This window comes from Pogona vitticeps, chromosome 2 (assembly GCF_051106095.1).
Source record: "Pogona vitticeps strain Pit_001003342236 chromosome 2, PviZW2.1, whole genome shotgun sequence".
In the NCBI taxonomy this organism is placed as follows: Eukaryota; Metazoa; Chordata; class Lepidosauria; order Squamata; family Agamidae; genus Pogona; species Pogona vitticeps.
In genome coordinates, this window is record NC_135784.1 from 186,540,602 (window position 1) to 186,560,724 (window position 20,123).

The 20,123-nt window shown below is 40.6% G+C and overlaps 1 protein-coding gene across 8 annotated transcripts in view; it reads left to right on the top strand.

The window, feature by feature from the left end:
* DNM2 (dynamin 2) overlaps positions 1–20,123 on the top strand; it is a 92,938-nt gene that overhangs the window by 39,151 nt on the left and 33,664 nt on the right. For 2 of the 8 annotated variants that reach the window (XM_020791714.3, XM_020791715.3), the window contains exons 10-14: positions 1,509–1,647; positions 2,463–2,549; positions 7,388–7,458; positions 15,672–15,723; positions 16,439–16,450. In XM_020791714.3, the coding sequence (XP_020647373.1) occupies positions 1,509–1,647; positions 2,463–2,549; positions 7,388–7,458; positions 15,672–15,723; positions 16,439–16,450 (361 nt within the window). The remainder of the gene's footprint in view (positions 1–1,508; positions 1,648–2,462; positions 2,550–7,387; positions 7,459–15,671; positions 15,724–16,438; positions 16,451–20,123) is intronic. The other 6 variants (XM_020791713.3, XM_020791717.3, XM_020791719.3 and 3 more) reach the window with 3 other exon arrangements.

Consider the following 20,123-nt stretch of genomic DNA (forward strand, 5'->3'; position numbering starts at 1 on the left):
TTAGGAGAAGAAAACAGGAAAATATAATCTGTTTTCTTCGCTCCATAAGATGCACAGACTTTCCACCACCCTGTTTTGTGGGAAAAAAGTGAGTCTTATGGTGCAAAAAATACAGTAATTAGTCTTCCCTCTCACCATCAAGTCAAAGATATGTACTGCTTTGTGTCTACTGAATAGACCCTGGTTTAACAGTGATCAACTTTTTGCCATGTTTGCCTGAAGCCCAAAGTATAATATAGAGTTGCTCTATTGAGCTTTATAGTATATATTCAGCCCCAGGACTTGTGCTAAAAGAAGAGCTAGATTGGTACTTCCATGAGATGGCATATAAACAGCAGCATAGCCTTAGAGGAGAAAGGACTTGGAAACTTGGCTCTATCCTCTGGCTGCCTTTCCCCTTTCCAAGGGTCTCATGTATTGCTTCTGGCAATACCACTCATCATATTTCAAGTTCATAGTGGAACCGGGAGCCCTGACCTACCGTATTTTTCCGTGTATAATATGCCTCTGCGTATAAGACGCCCCCACCCTTTCTAACCCAGAATTTGTTTCTTCTCAGGACAGTAGAGTGGGAAGGCAGGGATCAAAGCACTTTGATCTCTGCTTTCCCAATTCACTTTCTTGGGAAGAAAGTGCTTTCCCCCTCCACTTTCTTCTGAAGAAAGTGGAGGGGGAAAGCAGGAATCGCTTTGACGAAAGTGCTTTCCCCCTCCACTTTCTTCCGAAGAAAGGGGGAAAGCAGGAATCGCTTTGACGAAAGTGCTTTCCCCCTCCACTTTCTTCCGAAGAAAGTGGAGGGGGAAAGCAGGAATCGCTTTGACAAATCACTTTGATGAATTGCGTCTTCTTCAGAAGAAAGTGGAGGGGGAAAGAACTTTCCTCACAAGAAAGCACTTTCTTGCGAGGCAAGTGCTTTCCCCTCCAGTTTCCTTGCAAGAAAGTGCTTTCCCTCTCCCCTTTCCTTGTAAGTAACTACATTCTTGTGAGGAATGGAGGGAGAAAAGTGGAGGGAGAAAGCAGGGATTAAAGTGCTTTTATCCCTCTGCATCCTTACTTCCATGTATAAGAAACCTTGAATTTTTAATCTAAATATTTTAGGGGAAAGTATCGTATTATAAATGGAAAAATATGGTACTACTTCTCTCCCTCCTTCTGTACATGGGCAACTTTTTTCTGCCTTTGGAAGCAAGTCAGAGGTAGGCTTCGCGAGGACCTTTTTGGTAGGTGCTTTTTATTATCACTTGGGAGTATTCTGTAGAAATCAGGCCGTCAAAAAATAGGTCCTTTATTTGAAGCTAGTTTGAGCCCTACTGAGCAGTGTAACTCAAGAGAGCCTGAGATGAAATAATTCCTTGTTGGCAGGTTGGCAGTATAAGAAGGACCTTCCTGAGGAAGTGCTGCTGCTTTTTCATTTACACATGACTAACCTGTTGACTCTTTCTGTCACTTTCCCCCCCTATTTTTCTTCGGAATCTCTCCTTTCTGTTCGCGCTTTCTGCATGGCACAGGACGGGGCTCTTCACACCTGACATGGCTTTTGAAGCCATAGTGAAAAAACAGATTATAAAGCTCAAAGAGCCCAGTTTGAAGTGTGTTGATCTGGTGGTTTCAGAGCTGGCCATGGTCATTAAAAAGTGTGCGGAGAAGGTAATGAGTTTTTACTCTTCTTCTTCTCCTCTTATTTTACTAACACCTGGAATGTGTCTGCTTGTGGTGCCCAACTGAAAGAAAGTCTGAACTGCTTTTAAGCAAGGGCAGTGTGTCCATCCAGAGCTCAAGTCTCATTCCTTAAAACATGCAAAGGACTTCATCCCTTGAAGGGTGAAGCCACTTGTACAGAGTTATACCCAGAGTGTTCAGTTCCCCAATTGGTTTCTTGCCTACCCTTCCTGTGGGCTCCTGCACTTGAATTCACATCAGGATCATTTTGTGGTGTTGCATAGGAATTGCTTGGGTGGTAACTGCTGCTGTTTTAATAAACATTGGAAAGTAGCAGAGCCTCATGATACACAACTGTTTTTGAATTTCCGCATGCCAGAAGAAATAGGGTATGAGTATTTTAGTCATGGATATTAGCTGTAAGAGCAAGTTAGCAATACCTAATCCACACTCCCACAGTGATTTGTGTTAGCCCTTTATATATATCTATATTTAATAAATTGGCAGACAGCTCTCTTTTTGGCTGTGGCACCATGAGTAAAGGCTCTTGTGTCTTCCTTTTTCCTGCTAAATTTGTGGGGTTCTTGGGCTGTTTCCCAGAAGGTCATATTATGCCTCTTTCCCTCTCCAATAATGTTTAGGATCTTTACTGAAGTGGCAAAATTCTTTCTATTTGGTGCATCAGTTCTTTTTGGTGGTGAGACTGGGAGGCAACCCAGCCCTTCCCTTCTTTTCTCCCTGTGTTTCTATGTGAATTTTGATTAAGATTCCAGAAATCTGATCTTTTTTCCACTTGTCTCTAGCTTGGTTCCTACCCTAGGTTGAGAGAAGAAACAGAAAGAATTGTTACAACGTACATCCGAGAACGGGAGGGGAAAACTAAAGACCAGGTGAGTATCTTATTTGATTACTCTCCAGGTAAACTTTCAGGCTGAATAAGGATTAGCAGAAGCATAATCCGTGTATGCTGTAAATAAAAACAAAATGAACCCCATCTTTGCTGTGTTTTCTCAATATTTCTAGTGATTCCAAAATGTTGTAAGAGCAGCATAATAAAGGAGAGCTTGTAGCACCTCTGTTTGGGCAGTTCAGATAGCATTGAATTCTTGGGTTTTATGAGACCTCAACTTCAAAAGCTTGTTTTGATGACTGCCTGGATGCACCCATCTGCATCCCTATCATACAAAGTTGCAGACCTATTAAAAAGAAGCAATATCTTTTTTGCAAGTCAGCATGATTTTTCCATGGATATATGAGGGTTCGGTATACCTTCCTCCCGCTTGCTCAAATAAACCAAGAGTCTGTTTTAACTCAAAATCCAAACGGGTGTTTATTTCTTTTTGAAATGGAAGAACTTCTTTAAACGATGCATGTCTTAACTTCTCTTGCGACGCCAATGGGGCGCACAAGGGTAACCACAATTCTGATTCAAACAGGTTCAAAGATTTAACATCCCAGGGTCCAGCTAGGAAAGAGTCATAATCCAGCACTTCGGTCTCCCCCTCTTCATCTCTCAATAATGGGGAGGTCTCGTCATCCTCGTCCCCTCGCCATACCGGGTCTCTCTTACCCACAAGTTGTCCCCACGGTCCAGGAGGTACATCATCCTCCGTAACTCCTTGGTTCGCCATGCCTGACACTCCTCTGCTTCTCTTGCCACTGCCTCTTTCTCCTCTCTCAGACGTCTCCCCCACACTCTCGCCTCAGACTCGCCCCAGTAAAACGGGCGCTGGGGAAGTCCTCTCCTACGATAGTCCGCCTCCTCTCTGGGCACCGTGACCCTCTCCCTTTTCCCAATCCAAGGGTCTTCCACCCAAATGAGTTCCCAACCACCCAGGATGTTATCGTCCTCTCTATTTATAACCCCGATTCCCGCCTCCGCCATGGACCTCCCCCTTTCTTCTCTTCCCGCCAATTCTTCTTCAGTCTGGGTAGCTATAGTTAGACCCCGTAGGCTCATCTCCAGCTCCCGGGTGTCAGTCCCCTGGTGCATTCTTTTAGGGGGTGTTGGTGGTGGAGTAGTCTGTACCTCTCTGGAGGTTCTACTAGAGGACGGCACTCCGACGAGAGCCTGTATGCTCTTGTCTCATTTATCACAATGTGCTTATGTTTGCTGAGTTATGCATCCAACATAAGCAGAGGCCAAGGAAAAAGAAAACACAAGTTTTATAAAGTGTGTAGTTGGGAGCAGATTCAGGGTGCACTTTGAATAGGGTCTTAACTAGAGATTGAGATACTCATATACGAATACAAATATCCCCCACAGGTGGAGATAACAAGGGTCTTATCCCTTTCATAATCAAAATGAATTTTATAATTGGAGTCTTCAGTTGCCACAGCAATGTCTAGGAACATGCACTTGATAACAGAGGGGAAGTGGTATTACAACAGATGGAAACATTCTAACAAGTCTTACAACAGCAAATGTTCCCTATATTTCAATAGCAGAAGATACCAATATTGCTGTAATCTGGAAGTGGTATTTCTACTAATCTATAGTGTGTTATGTCAATCTTTACCCCAGATTCAATTGGCAGAAATTAAGTGCAAGAGTGGATGGAATTATAGTGAACATTTGTCCAGCCCCTGCAAATCAAATAGCTCATTATCTCCTTATTAATGGCAGATCTGAACATCACCATAAGGAATTAGAACTGGAAAGAAAAAAAGCAGCTGGAGGCCAGTGTCTTTACAAGACCATTCAGTATTTGTAGCTGCAGAAATGGCAAGGTAGCAATCCACATAAAATAAATAAAATATTTTGGCACAGGAACAAATAAGTGGCTCGTCATTTTTTAAATAATTATCTTTTACAAAACTTCAGACTGATTTCATTAGTTCGTAATTTCTATAAAGTCCTGGAAAGAATAATTCTTAACCATCTAATGGAAGTAGTGGAACCACCCCTCATCTTATAGCAGGCTGGCTTTAAACCTGGGATCAACTATACAGCACAAATCTGACATTTAATGCCTTTACCGACTTCCTGTTGTTTCTCAGTACAAGGTATTTATATAAAGCTGTTCATGGTTCGAAGCCCCATTATTTGTTAGAGCATCTCTTCCTCAGAACATCAGCCCAAGGCACCTATTCTTCACAGGCCTTTCTTCTCCAGATTGCCACACTGAGGGAGGCGAAAAAGATTGTCACCAGAAATTGTCATACCTAGACCGTGGCCCTTTCCTTATTGGGCTCCCAATAGAAGTAGGTTAGACCTCCTCCCTCCCATCTTTTAAGAGGAGGTTAAACACTGTCTTGTTTCAAGGGACATTCAAAGACATCCTCGCCTAAGTTAATATTTTGTGTTTCCTGTTTTGTTATCATTTGGGCTTTTAAAAATCTATTATCTACTTAGAGGTGTTTGATGTTGGTGTATGCGGTGGAGGGTTTTGTTGTACTGTCTTACTGTAAACCACTTAGAGAAATGCTTTGTACTAAGTGAGCAGTAAATAAATCAAGCAAGCAAGCAACACATTGAGGATGGTTTTGAAGCTAGGAAGATCACAGAGGTAGCCTTTGTTGATCTCTTGGCCACCTATTACACTGTTCATCATCAAGAACTACTGCTAAAATTCTGCAGTATAACTAAGGATTACAAGTTATCTAAAATGGAATCTTTTTGCAAAATAGCAAAATATTTTTGTTAAGGACAAATTTGACTGATGGATGATTTTTTTAAAAAAGCTTTCTCTAGGGCAGTGTACTAGTTCTTATTATGTTTAACATTTACACAGCAACCACTTCCTCAAAGCAACAGAAGGTTTTTTTTATGTTGACAGTCTTGCACTTGCTTCTCTGTTGGACAGCTTGCAAATGACTTCTTTTCTTCTTGAGCTGGTGTCCTACAAGAGACACACACATACTCCATCTGTGCAGAACAATGCAAACACTTTTCACCATTTTGCAGAGAGGGTGCCTGTGTCTCTCTTACAGGAAAGCAGCTCAAGAAGAAAAGTCACTCACGTGCTTGCACATGCACATGTGCACGTGCACACAAGCACATGCGTGCGCACACAAGCACATGTGCGCGCGCACACACGCACACACACACAGAGGAAAAAGATGCAAAACTTGCAGATAAGAGCTCAAAAATCAAGTTTAGAAGAACCTCCGTCTATTATTATTGTTGTTGTTGTTGTTGTTGTATTTATACCCCGCCTATCTAGTCATTTCGACCACTCTAGGCGGCTACATAGTCCCAGATAAGCACCCTCCCTCAGCCCCTCTCACACACACATCCCAGTCTGCGCAAAGGGAGGGGGAGTCTGGCGCAAGCCGTGACAGGCTTCTGACAGTTTCCCTCTGTCTGCAGCCTGTTAAAAAAGAGCATTCTTGCCCGAAAATTGAGCTGTTCAAAAGATAAGCAAAGTAAGATTTTTAAAATGTTTTAAAACTTTTTACAAAAGTTTTCAGGGGAAGGATAGAGAGGAACAGAAGTGAGTGGTTCAGAAGCCGTGCAGTGAGTGTCCTGCTTGTCACGCCAATCTTGGACGTAGCCCAGCTAGTGCATCTCTATCTCCCTGTGCCACTAGCCACTCCATCCAGGGGCGAGATGATGTGTCTGCTGAGTGGCCAGCAGCACAGGGCGGTGAAGACGTAGTAGTCAGGCTATGTCTGAGATCGGTGCGACAAGCAGGATGCTGGCTGCATAATGACCTGTAAGTGGACAGGTAGGTTTGGGGAGGCGGGACTGGGCTTCCCAACCATCTGAGTCTGGGATATTCATATACGGATAAAATCACCCATTGTTATCTGGGATACAGCGCTCCAACTCAACCAAGCATGGGTCCCATATTAATCACTGGTTGGGATTCACAATAAGATCTTTGTCCCAACAGATTACTTTTATAATTTAAAACTTGCAAGACACTGGAAAGTGTTTACGTAGGCCCATTTCAGCGCCCCACCTTTAGCTTTTTTGAGGGATGATATTCACAAATCATTTACAACCATCATCTTTGCCCTTGCCAAGACTTCACATTTTATAAAGATTCACACAATCTACTTACATCCCTAATTTTAAAACATTATCTAGATACACCCAAAACCTTTTATATTTCTTTTCTCCTCCCTGATTCTTTAGGTGAAATTACTGTATAGCTAAGGTTCTAAAATTTTGTACAGTGGTTTGTGCAATAACAAAATAGATGACTAAATTGCTGTAGTAACTAGATTAGAAACTCACATTTAATTGTAATCTGAGTTTCAGTCTATTTTGTATCAGGCAAAATCCAAAGAAAGTCTGTTTTATGTCAATTGTAAATACTGTACGCTTCGTTATTGTATTGTAGTCTTGCATATCTAATGTGGCTAACCTATGGGCATAACAATAATAATAAAAGTAAAAAATGTCTTAAGAAATAATAGATACCCCCCCCTCCCATCTTCGCACCTCCTGCAAATTTGGAGAATGTAGCTTAAATATTAGTAAGAGAACAGGGATCAGTTGATGAAGAGCACAGAACAAACAAAAGAGTAGTGCCAGGGCTACCCAGAGTCCAGCTAGTCTGTCTTATGTGGTGCAGAAATCTTGAAGTCTAGTGCTATCATAAACATTTGTTTAAGCTGCTAAGTATACTTTTTTCTTCATTAAAAATCTCTCAGTGTCTCTCCCCATCAGAATTTCTTTGTCCTCCTGAAGGGAGGCCTCTCATTTTGAGGACAGATAAATGAATAATAAGTAGCTGCCATCCAGCTGAGTTGATAATTTTATCTTTTCTCTCTTCAGATTCTCTTGTTGATTGACATAGAGCTGTCCTACATAAATACTAACCATGAAGACTTCATTGGATTTGCCAAGTGAGTATCTGCTGCAAAGGGAGATCAGAGAGAGGCTGGGAAGCATTATGTGATAAGGATAATGTAACTGTTGATAACTGTTCTTTGCAAGATAGCTGAGAGCATTGTGTGACTACATCTTGGCAAGATCAAGCAAAAGCTGATTTATTTTATTAGATTTCTACCCCGCCCATCTAGATCAAAGATCTACTCAAAAGCTGAGAGTTTTTGAACTAGTTTCAAATTGTTTAACAGCATTACTGTGTGTTAGTATAAATTTAAGTTACAGGGTTTAAAGAAATTGAATTATTAGCTGAAATTATTCATGTATTTGAGACCCATCTTAGAAAAGGCATTTTTTTATTGTCAAGTAGGTAGCAGATTGCAGTTTAGATTATACAAAAAGGCAAGGCAACAGCCTTGACTTAAGGGTGGCAAGCAGCCAGAACAACTGAACAAACAACATTCAAAAGTGATAAGCTAGAATTATTATTAATTAGAATTCTCATTCAGTGAACTATTGTGTCATCCAGCCATGGCCAAAAGCAAGAGGAATTGAATAGAGTGAATATTTAGCTTCTATTTGTGTCTTACCCCATTCTACAGGCTTGAGGCAATTATAAATAAAATGGAAAAGAAGAAAATTAAAATGCATAAATTCATGTGTTAAAATTAACTACTCGTATCGACTTTATTTAGACCTGTAGACTATCCTTTATCAGAGATTTATGTCAGTTGGAAAGGCTTTATATATCTCTTTCAGAAAAATAGATTGGCATATCTCTGGGAAAATAAGGTACAGTGTACTCTTTGTGAATGCCTTTCCATGTCTGTGATAATCTTATATTGTGACATAACAGTATTAAGAGAAATTCAGCTACTGAAAGGTAGTGTCAACGTAATACATATGGAAAGTGAGTTTCTTGTGGAGATGTTAGACCTCAAATATTTCAGTTAATCCCGTTGGTAGTCCCAATTCAAGTAAACTTGTTGAAACAGTGAGATTCACATAACCATTGGCTCACTATACATCAATTGATTCAGGGGTCTGCTGTAGCGGGACTAGCATTTGGAGTAAGGTTTGGAGTCAGGTCAGCACCTTGAAATGCCATTACAGGAAAATAGAGTTGGACCAAGATTGTGGAGGACTGATTCTCTAGTACTGCCACCACCATTATGTTATTGAAACAAAAGCAGCATTAAATTAGTCCAGCCTTAGAGCTGCACATTCAGGAAGACTGGTTGTTAAATCTAAATGTATTCAGAAAGAAGCATCCTTCTAAGTACGGAGCTGGTGAAAAACGCTCCTTTCTTAGAAGTACAACATGGGCTTTTCCTTGCAATAGCTAACCCAAGAATGTTGAAAGATTCTTGGGTGATGCTTTTAGGTGCTGGTGATCAAGTAAAAAAATATTTGTCACTTCTGCATCAGTACCAAGGTTGGGAAAGGTCACTCAGAAATGGATATCTGCCCTACATTACTGTAGGGAAATAAAACAAAAATTAACTATCTGTATTTGCTCTGACTCTAACAGTTTTTTCAAACAGTTTTCTTTCTAGTGTTTAAATATTTCTGTATTCTTACAGTATATTCAGTTTGTGTTTCAAATTCTTTATGGCTTGCCTGTTACAAATGAACATTTGGGCTATCTGAGTTTCGACTAGAAAAACACTTCTCTTTTATATGGGAAGAAATTGTTATTTGTATAGTCTTCTTACCTGTTCAGTCATGTTGGCCTCCTTTTCTCTGCTTTACTATGCTTTTGTCTTTGGATATAAATTCCAGCTTCCTGAAGGGCTTTTGACCTTCCAGACTTAACTTTTTGGGTTTTATTTAATCTGTTTATTTAACTTACTGCATTCATTTGAGGAAAAAGTTAACACACATCAAAAACCCATCATAGTCTGATCCTGCCAGAGTTTTTAGTGCTGCTTTACAGGAATTTTGAGTTATTCTGGGTAGCAGCAACTTAGTTCCCTTATTGGTAACTGAACGATGTCTATTTCAAACACTTTGTCTTTGCCTCATGATGTTCCCAGTGTACAATAAATCTAAATACTGTAGTGAATACAAACCAGCTCCTTTAATCCAAGCCTGCATATGTAGGTATTGTGCATGGTGTTGGTAATATTTATTTAGCTGCCCTGGTGAGTGTAGAATTACTGTCAACCATTTTCTGGAATCCAGAATTTTGTTTACTGTTTCCAAATTTTAATGTGCATATCTGTATAAATATATCATCATTGAGTCCCAGCTATCTTTAGAGGTTTTATGTGCCTTTCTGTTTACTTTAATGATTCCCAAACATTTCTGGCTCATGGCTCCCTTCTTTTTCTTCCCACGGCTCCCCTTGCTCAGAGGGGTCATTAGGGCTTTCTCTCCCACTTGAAGCAGGATCTTGCCCCCCTGCCATCCCATCTTCTCCCACCCCCGTATTCCTGAGGGCCCCCCTCTTTCCAGGTCCTAATACAGGAAACTCCCAAGACAGCCTGGCAAGCACTTCCACTGGGGACCATAGAGAGGGGAAAGGAGAGACAGGCACATGGCTTCCATTTCCTATTAGACATAGAGCTATGAAAGCTGTAGAGGAAATTGTCATAGATCTGTGAACAGCTCCTCTATAGCCTTCATAGCTCTGTTTCACCCCTTTTCTCACAGCACCCCTGCCTGGCATTCATGGAGCCACAGCGTACAGTTTGGGAACCTCTGGTTCACTTCATGCCTGCCATATCCCCACTGTTTTTATTATAATTCTCAAGTCTCTAGTTATTCTGTAAGGTGAATCCTTATGCTTTATCATTCTGAGCTGTGACTTCCTTTAGTGAGACTGGCTTCCCTTTTTTTCTCTTTTTTTAAGTTTTAATGCTGTTCTTGTGTGGAGGATATCTTTATCTGCACTTCAATAGGAGTTGCTAACCTGACACTAGAACATTCTTTCCTGTGCACTTAAGTATCTGCACAAATTATTCTCTTCATCTTTCCCTCTTCCTCCTCTTCAAACAGTGTAACTGTTGCCCCAAGTGATTTACTTCTATTTTTTTCCCGAAGAACCTTATGGCATTGAGTACACAACCTTTATCCAGTTTAGACAGTCACCTATGCCTTGTTAAAGACATATTGGGTAATCTCTACTTTAAAAGAACCATTGAATTCTAGGCTGGATGTGATCCCAAGAGTTACCAAGTCGAACCCTTGTCAAAGGAGAAATTGAAAGCTAAAGAAGCCACGACAGAAAGCCATCCATCTCTGTTTCCAAACCTCCAGTGAGAAAGAGTCCAACACTTTCTGATGTAATCTTTTCCATTATGAAACATCTCTTGCCATCAGAAGGTTCTTAATGTTTAGTCAAAAGTGTGTTTGTAGTCCTTCGAATCCATTGGTTCAGGTTCTACCCCTGGAACAGCAAGAAAAGATTCCTCCATCTTCCATTCAACAGCATTCAGGTTTTTTTTTTTTAAATAGCTATCATATCTCTTAGTCTGCTCTTCTCTCACCTGATCTGTCATGTCTAGTTCTGGACATCACCGTTTAAGAAGGATATCAAGATACTGAAGTGTGTCTAGAGGAAGGTGACCAAGAGGGTAAGGGTCTGGAAGTCAAGACCCGTAAGAACAGTTCACGAGACTGGGCATGTTTAGCCTCAGGAAGGGAAGAGAGTTGATATTATAGCTCCTTTCAATATTTGAATCATGCAGATAACAAAACAGATTTGTTTTCTGCTGTTTCAGAAGGGAGGAATTAAAATACAATTAAAAGAAAGGACATTTCATAAATCATAGAGTAACTGTGTTGGAAGGGGCCTATAAGGTTATCAAGTCCAATTCCCTGCTCAATGTAGGAATACAGATCAAAGCAGATCTGACAGATGGTTGTCCCATTTTCTCTTGAATGCCTCCAATGTTGGAGTGCTCACCATCTCCCAAGGTAATTGGTTCTATTGTCGTAGCACTTCAACTGTTAATATGTTTTTCTGGTTTTCAGACATGGCTTCTTGTAGCCTGGGCCCATTATTATGTGTCCTGCACTCTGTGATGATTGAGAACAGATCTTGCCCCTCCTCTGTTCGAAAAGGGCTATCATATCTCCCATCAGTCTTCTTGTTTGCCCAGTTCTTTCAGTCTTTCCTCATAGGGCTCCGTTTCCAGTCTCCCGATCATCCTTGTTGCCTTCCTCTGAACTTGTTCCAGTTTGTTTGCATTCTTTTTAAAGTGTGGTGTCCAGAACTTGACACAGTACTCTAGATGAAGCCTAACCAGTGCTTTATAGAGTGGGGTTAGTCACTCACAGGTTTGGGGGACTATACTTCTCTTAATGTGTCCTAAAATCACATTGACCTTTTTTGCAGCCGCATTGCACTGTTGGTTCATATTCAGCTTTTAATCTACAACAATTCCAAGATCCTTCTCAGTAATAGTATAACTGAGTCATATTGTAACTGTGTGTTTTGGTTCCTCCCCCCCCCCCCCCCCGTCTAGAACTTTGCACTTATTCCTGCTAAATGTTATTCTGTTGTTTTCAGCCCAGTGCTCCTGTCAAGATATTCTTGTTCCTATCTTCCAAAATATTAGCTGCTTCCGCCCAAGTTTGTGTCATCCTCAGATTCAATGAGTATTCCCTGCATTCTCTCGTCCCAATCATTAATGAAAGCGTTGAAGAGTACCAGGCCGAGGACTGAGCCTTGTGGTATCCCACTTGTTACCTTCTCCCAGTTTGAGAAGGAGCCATTGATAATCATTATCTGAGTATGATTCTGTAACCAACTGTGTATCCACCTGACAGTTGTTCTGTCCAGTCCACATCTAGTTAGCGTGTTAGTCAGAATATCATGGGGCACTTTGTCAAAGGCTTTGCTGAAGTCAATATATATTTCAGCCAAGCTTTAGGAAGTATATGGTGCTAAGATAATGCTGTTTGACAATGGAATGTACTATTTCAGAAGGTAGTGGACTCCTCTTCATTGGAGGTTTTGAAACAGAGATGGATAGTCCTCTGTTAAGGATGCTTTAGTGGTGGATTTCTCCTTTGGCAGGTATTGGATTTATTTGTCTGTCTGCGTGGCTGTTATATGACACCTTTATTGACATTTCTTCTTTTCTTGCTGAATTCATGAGTTCTCCTTTTTCTTAATCCTTTTTGATTTTTCCTTTGAATCATCTTGTTCTTCTGTCTGGACACCTCTGAAACTTCTCCCAATCCTCCCAGCTGTTACACTGAGCAGCATGTAGTGGTTGGGTGCGTATCTGCCCGAGTTTGGTTTGCGTATGGCAAGAGCTTGCCTAACCTTTGATTGAAGCATTTGTTGAAGGGGTCTTAAGAAAGCTAGAGTGAAAATTAGGTAATTGGAAATAGCATTCCAGACATCTGTTTTCCAGGTGCAGATGCCGCAGGTGTCTATCAAACAAGAGCCTTTCATTGGCAGTTTCATTATTTCTGCATATTAATAAATTAAGAAGTAGTAGGAGGTTTATTTCAATAGTGGAGTGGGCTTCTGCTCATGCTTTACCTTATTTGAACTCCAGTATAAATGACACGTTACTTTCATTTCTCCAAAGCCTTCGCGCAGGGTCAGGTCACGGCTAATAGCTGGCTGGTAAATTAAGCCACCATTTCTGGTTTCTTCAGTGGATAGCTTTGCAACACAAAACACCAACCTCCACTCAAGAGGAGGGAAAGGAGGGCCCCAGAAAGGGGGGGGGAGTTTTAGGCAGCTGTAGGGTAGGAGAGATTGCTTTACTTGGCATGCACATAATTTTCAACTAATGTGAGATGTGGGGGGAAACTTGTGATGCCGAAAACCACAGTTTTCTTTAAAAAATGTAGCCCACCTTAGTTCTTAAATGTCTTTTGTCAAGGATTCAGATGGTATGCTCAAAAAAAGAAAGAAAGAAAACAAAGCATGCTGCTTATATACAGCCTGATAGTACTTACAGCACTCTGGATGGTTTGCAAGTTAATTATGCAAGCTACACATTGCTCCCCCCCCCAGCCCCAGCAAGCTGGGTACTCATTTTACTGACCTCAGAAGGATAGAAGGTTGAGTCAGCCTTGAGCCAGCTACCTGGGATTGAACCCTGGGTTGTGAACACAGTTTCGTCTGCAGTACAGCAGTTTAACCACTGCGCCACAAGGCCCCTCATGGTGCAGAAGACTCCAAGGGAGTTAGAACCATTGGTTACCTGCCTCTCTCTCTGTATTTTTAAATATTTTTCTTTTTCTTTACTCTAACCCTTTTTCTTATAACCAAAAGAACTCAGGTTCACAAAGATATTTGTATACTGAACTCCCTTATGCTAGGTGGATGGACTGTTCTATGACCTATAGAGAAACTGCAGTACTGTATCGTAGAAGGACATGATTGAAATTCTTGAACTAACTGGAGGATTATACTGAAAGTGATTATTTAGTGTACCAGTGGTGCCTCGCTTAACGAATCCGCATTGCGATTAAGTTTTTGCGATTGCAAAAGCGATCGCATTGCGATGATTTAGATAGGAAAAATCGCTTTGCGATGATCGGTAAGCTGTTTTGCTTACCGATTTTTGCATAGCGCTGTTTTTCTAACAGCTGATCGGCGGTTCCAAAATGGCCGTCGGGTAAAAAAATGGACACCCGCTGTGTTTTCACACCAATTCCTTGCTTACCGGACAGCGAAAATGGCGGCCGTATGGAGGATTTTCGCTTAACAGTGAGTTTTTTGCCCATAGGAACACATTAAACGGGTTTTCATTCATTCCTATGGGCTTTTTTATTTCGCATAGCGACGAATCCGCATAGCGACGCTTTTTGCTGCACAGATGATCGTCGCTATGCGGGGCACCACTGTTTATGTAGCTAATAGGATACCTACTGATAATGAGGTTAGTTGCATTTAAGTAGTAGTAATAGTATTTATTTTGTGGTCACTGACCCAATAAGTTGCATTTAAGATTATCCAAGTTGTTCTGTTCCTAACTGCAAATGTTGGCAAGGTACAAAGCAAGTTTAATATTCTGAACTACCTTTCTCATTTGAAACCATGCAACATATCGAGTTAGAATGTTCGTAGACAATGAAGTAATTTGACATATTATTTAGGGAATCAAATCCTGACTAATAAGGGCTGAGAAATGTGACATTCCCATTTCTTGAATACATCATGAAATTATGTCTGTGGAGGGTAAATTTTGTAACCTTGAGACCCCTGTCAACTCTGCTTCTCTGTGAGCCATTCACCTCCTTTAAATCAGGAAATTGGCTTGAATTTCTGGATCTAAAGTTATTTTATCGTGCCACCTGGTGAATGCATGGCACTCAAGCTCTTCTATAATGGTGTGGATGAGTACCTTAGCATGATGTTTGAAACTCTTTCTTCTGTATTCTTTGTTGAAATCTGTGGGCTGCATAAACATTTTTGGAAATCTTGGGGGAATCTCTTCATTTGCTGCTGTTCTGTCAGTGCAATAGGAAAACATATCAGAGCCTGCTTTAAAAAAATAAAACAAACAAATGTGCCAATAAAATTCTTTTCAACATTTATTTGAAGTGACTCCTGTGCTGGTGTACTCCTTGTGACCAGATAGCCTGTGGAGCATAGCTATGTTCTAAGTTCTTTATTTTTAGTTAGTTCAAGCTGAATTTCGTGAATTAGTTTATGTTCTGTTTCTAGCATATTTTCAAAATCAATTACTGTTGCTCTGAGATGAGGCATGTAAGTGAAAACCAATCTGAGCTTGCAGCATGAAGCTCCTTGAAGTGCTGCATTTCCTGATTAATTAGCTGGCTTCCCTTATTGTTGCCTCCCAGTTGTCCAAACACTGGTTCTCCCCATCTTCTATAAGACAGGTTTGTTGGAAAAAAGATTCAGCGAGGGACAAAACTAAGCAGCATCTCCCTTCCTGAAGCCAACCCATTCTGTCTTTTTTTTTTTGTGGGCAATCACAGGTTCACAGCCTAGTTTTCCTAGCCTGTTGACATGACATGGGGATGTTTCTGAAATGTTCTGGATGTGAATAGATTTTCAGTATTAAAAGAACAAGTTGTGTGGCTTGTAGCTGTTTAGGCCAATTGCTAGTGGACATTTTCCTTAAGCTTTTGTGACTTTTTCATTTGCACTTCTCTTAACTTTGCTGGACTTGAACAGGAATAAATGCATTGCTGGCTCTGAGTTTAGCTAACACACTGATTAGTCTTGAGAATGAGGGTGACAATGATAGACATGTTATTTAAAGCCATCTCTTTGTCCCTTTTCTTTCAGTGCACAGCAAAGAAGCACCCAAGCAAACAAGAAAAGAGCAATACCAAATCAGGTACTGATGCATGTCACCTTCATCCAGCCGAGTAGTAATACTTAGCATCAGGATACTCGGTATACTCTTCAGAACATGCTTTGTGTAATGGCAGAACCTAAATTGGCTTCTGAGCATGGTGCTGATTTAACAGAGTTGATCTTCTTGCCCTGTGTCATTTTTGAAGGCAGAAAATAGGAAGCTGCAGGAGGTACAGTGCTGCCATTAAGTTACCTGTTCCTTATCTGTTTTTATCAAAATGAATTCTGCAAAGAAGTCTCAAATTTTCTTCTAGAAATGATTACAACACTATGCTAATTGTAACATGAGTAGAAATCTTCAAGACAGCATCGTGCAGTAATAAAACCTTAAAGGAAAGTTGTCTGTTGATTTTGAATTTCTCTTGAATTTCTTCCTATTTCTGATAGGCAGGGCTTGTGCACGAGTTTGGGAGTGTGATATGCTGTGTGAAACTAGTCTATATGCAATGTACCTAAATATGTTGAATCATGTTTGGAAAGACTGTAATGAAACATTAACACTGTACAATTATAATTAATAGCATGTAATTTTTTTCTTTTACTTTTTTCTGCTTTTTCTTTTTTTTCCTACCGTTTTTGTGCTTCTTTCTCTTCCTTTCCCCCTTCTATTCCATTATTTGGTTTTCTTCATTGTTTTGTCCCCTCATCCTGCTTTTTTTATTTTACCTGCACCACTAATTTTGCCAACCTCTAAGGGTGAGATACTGGTAAGTACCTGAATACTGTGCTAGTGACTGATTCATAAAACATGGTGATGGAAACTCTTTCTGAAGAAGAGAAGTCCTCAGACTAAGCCCTCTCTCTATATGAAAGTGCACTTAACTGTATAGAAAAGCAGGCAACTGCCAGTGGCCTTGAGGAGATCCAGACATGGGAATTTAAAGCCAGTTGCTAATGCCAGAGTTTTGGGCTTATGAAACTGGCCGTGAATGTGGCTTTAGGTAGGAAGGAATGATGTCTTATTGGTGGTTTCTGGAAATGTACATTCAGCATGTTGAGGATTAATACTAGTCCCATCCCTGTTGGCATCCCAAGGATGTTTTGGTACATCAGATTTGGGATGATTCGGTGTCCTGAGAGAAAAGACTCTCTTCATGCCTGACTTGAAGTTTTGATGGTCCTTTCTTTGTGTTCTTTAGTATGGTAGATTACCATACTTGTATGGATACCCAATAGTTAAGATTCCAAACTTCAGCTGCTGAAGAATTCCTGAATTCTGTAACTTCAGCTAAGACCGAGAAATGAGTCTGAAACTGTGAGTGTCAATGGACCCTGGCTAGTAACTCTGATGTTGCAGGCTTCTGCCAGGCAGGCTCTGTCCTCTGACATTTGAGCCATCACTCCTCTTTTACTTCTTCAGAATACTTCTGAATCCTTCATATATAGTGCATCATATTGAAGTGACTGATTTGCTTTTGGAATGTAAATTTTGGTATCCGGAGAGGAGGACATAAGGGAGAGTCCGGCTCCAAGTGGAAGAAGACAGTAATGGATGGGCCAGTTCAAAGTGCATCTCAGAAGGGTTCTACCCTTTCTCCTCTTGGAATAGTGGCAGTGATCTGCAGTTCACTTGCAGTTGAGAAGGGCACTTGTAATCTCTTTAAACCTTAAGTTGCTTGCCTATGCACAAGTGGCCAGCTGAATACATTGCTTGGGGACTGTTGACCTTTTCTCATGTATCTTCCATTCAGATGTCGGTATACATTCCAGCTTGTGCTGACTCCTCTGTCATTTATGGGGCAAAGAGGTTTGCATTCTCCATCATTACTCTGTACTCCTTTCCCTTGTCTGGTGAGACAAATGCTGCTGTGCTTTTCCTTTAAGCGCACTACTTCCCTAGAAATTTGGATAGATACGTTTGCCTCCTCTGACTCCTACTTGAGTAAGCAAATGCTTTGAACTCAGAAGACCCTGGGGAGGGGCTATGGATGGTCCTGGAAATAGAAATCAAATGGGTATGCTTCTTGGTTCCACAAGAAAATGGAACTGACAGCAACTTTTGAAAGGAATGCCTTAATAAATAACACAGATGCAAGGAAACTCCTCTGTCTGCTTCTGTCCTGGAAACAATTCTCTCATCTGCTTATTGTTACCAAATTACTTAATAGGGTGTTTATTTATATACAAGGCATGCTTACTTTCTGGTCCATTTTGGATGCATATGCATTCATTCTATTCAGATCTGAGGTATGAGAAGTGTGATTGCCACTAAAAAACTTCTTGCCACCCAATTCTGTAATGAGACCCAGTGGACCAGAATGCTGAGCTACCATAATATCTATGCCATAACACTGAATCGCCTTGAGCAGCTTTGCCCTTCGGTCTCAGGCAGCCTGGCAGATGTTCTCATTGCTATATTCTGAATTCCCTGAAATGCCTGAATATTCTGCCACATCCATTTTCACCATAACTCTGGGCAAATCTCAAAATTGTAGCTCTCAAATATGATATCCTATCACACTAGAGCGCTTTAAGAAATTAGAAGCTCGTTTGAGTCCAAAGCAACTAGCACGGAGGAGGTTGATTGCTGTGTGTTTCCATGAGTCACTGCTTTGGGCTTTCTCCTTTCTGATCAAGAGGCACACATTAAACAGTAACTCATGCCAGAAATAGGGAATAGGCGCCTTTAAAGGTAATTAATTCTTTCTCTTACATACTTACACTCTCATGATGTGTAAGAGTGAGGCATACCTCCAAGTTCAATCTGGCAAAGGAGGCTGCCACCTGTCTAGCATTTGGGAAACATTGCCATGAAGCTTCTTAAAGGATTCTCTGTTCTCCATGTCTCCAATTCCAATGCAATCCCTAGTTTTCTGTTGCTGATTGTGTGAATGCAGATTATGGTAGAATAAGATGATGGTGGAGATCTGACTGGCTGGGCTGTGCCTTGTTTTTTTTTAACAAGGAAAGAGTTTGGAGGCGCTCTCATCCTGCTACATTAGAGAGGAAGTAGGGAGGTCTAAAGAAAACTTTTATGCATCTTTCTTCACCTTCTTACAAGCATGGCTTGTGTGGGTGGAGGGATTAAGCAATAAAATGACTAATTTCCAAGAAATATTTTCTCTTGTCCTTTCTTTTCAGAATTTGCCTTGTCACATATTACATGTGCCCTTATTCTGTTTCCTGAATTTGCAAACATAGCCAGTCCCTTAAAGACCAGTTCGGCCTCTTCTTTTTTCTCTCTGCAGATCACACTAGAAATTGTTTCCCTTAAGCAAGTGTCACTTAACCGTTCTCCTCAAATTCACGCTGCCCAGTGCATCTTTCTCTAGATGTATTTCTTCTTCTACATAAGTCTCTTACATCTCGCCATCTCTTTGCTGCTTTTGGTCTACTCTTTTATCCCCATTCTTTTAAAACTCAATTCGATTTAAAATGTCAATGATTTCTGGTTCTGAGTCTTTTTAAAAAAAATTAAAAGGTGGTTACAATGTGATTTCTTTTCCAGGGTCATTAATTCATTTCTTTCCTCTGTCAGGTGAACAGAATGAGTTTAAACAGTAGCTTGTAACAGCCCATGCCTACCAGTGCACCACTTCTGTGTGTCTATCGCTTTGATGTTTATATTGGCAGCAGTCTGAGCAGCTCTGTAAATATGAGGATATGACTAATTGACGTGCATTTGTTTCCCCTAGACTTCTAAAATTATGCTTAGAAAATTTGATGTCAAAATAGACCATTTCAGATTCTTGGTTCCTTTTCATAGCTATTCAGAAGTGCTGCCTGTAACATCTGTTGCTCTGTTCATTTATAGCTCTTAGGTTTGCTTTTGCTCCCCTCCTCCATTGTATGCAATGACATGACTACTCAAATGCTTCAAACATATAGACTGCTTCTTTTCTAGTCAGCTCATTACTAATTGGTGTGGTGATACTAACTTGAGTAGAATGAGTTTTATGTGTTGCTATTAAAAGTTTGACTTGCTTTTGGAAGGAAACATGGGATACAAACATTGGAATAAATTAATGAGAACACTGAGAGTGGACAACAAAGCATTGACAATGAGCATATTAGAACTCCTGAGTCTGGGCTCAAATCTTCTCTGTAGATTTCACCTGAAGGATATTTCTTTTTGTGCCCCTCTAAGGACCAATCAAGAAGACAAGACGCTGCTCAGGTGTCCTAAACAATTATTTTGGATTCTTTGAGGTGAAAATGTGGCTAGATGTGCTTCTCATGTGTTAGGGTTAAACGAAGCAAGTGTCTAGAGATGGAAAATGGCATGTTCTTGTACTTGTACAGTGAAGATTATTGAAGGATGTTCCCAACTGCTCGGTCAGCTACCATGAAAATCTAGCTTCATGATGTTAAAAATTCTCTTGCCTGCATGCTTGTCATTAGACCCTTGATCTTTGCTTAGATGTATTGTGGCTATTCAAG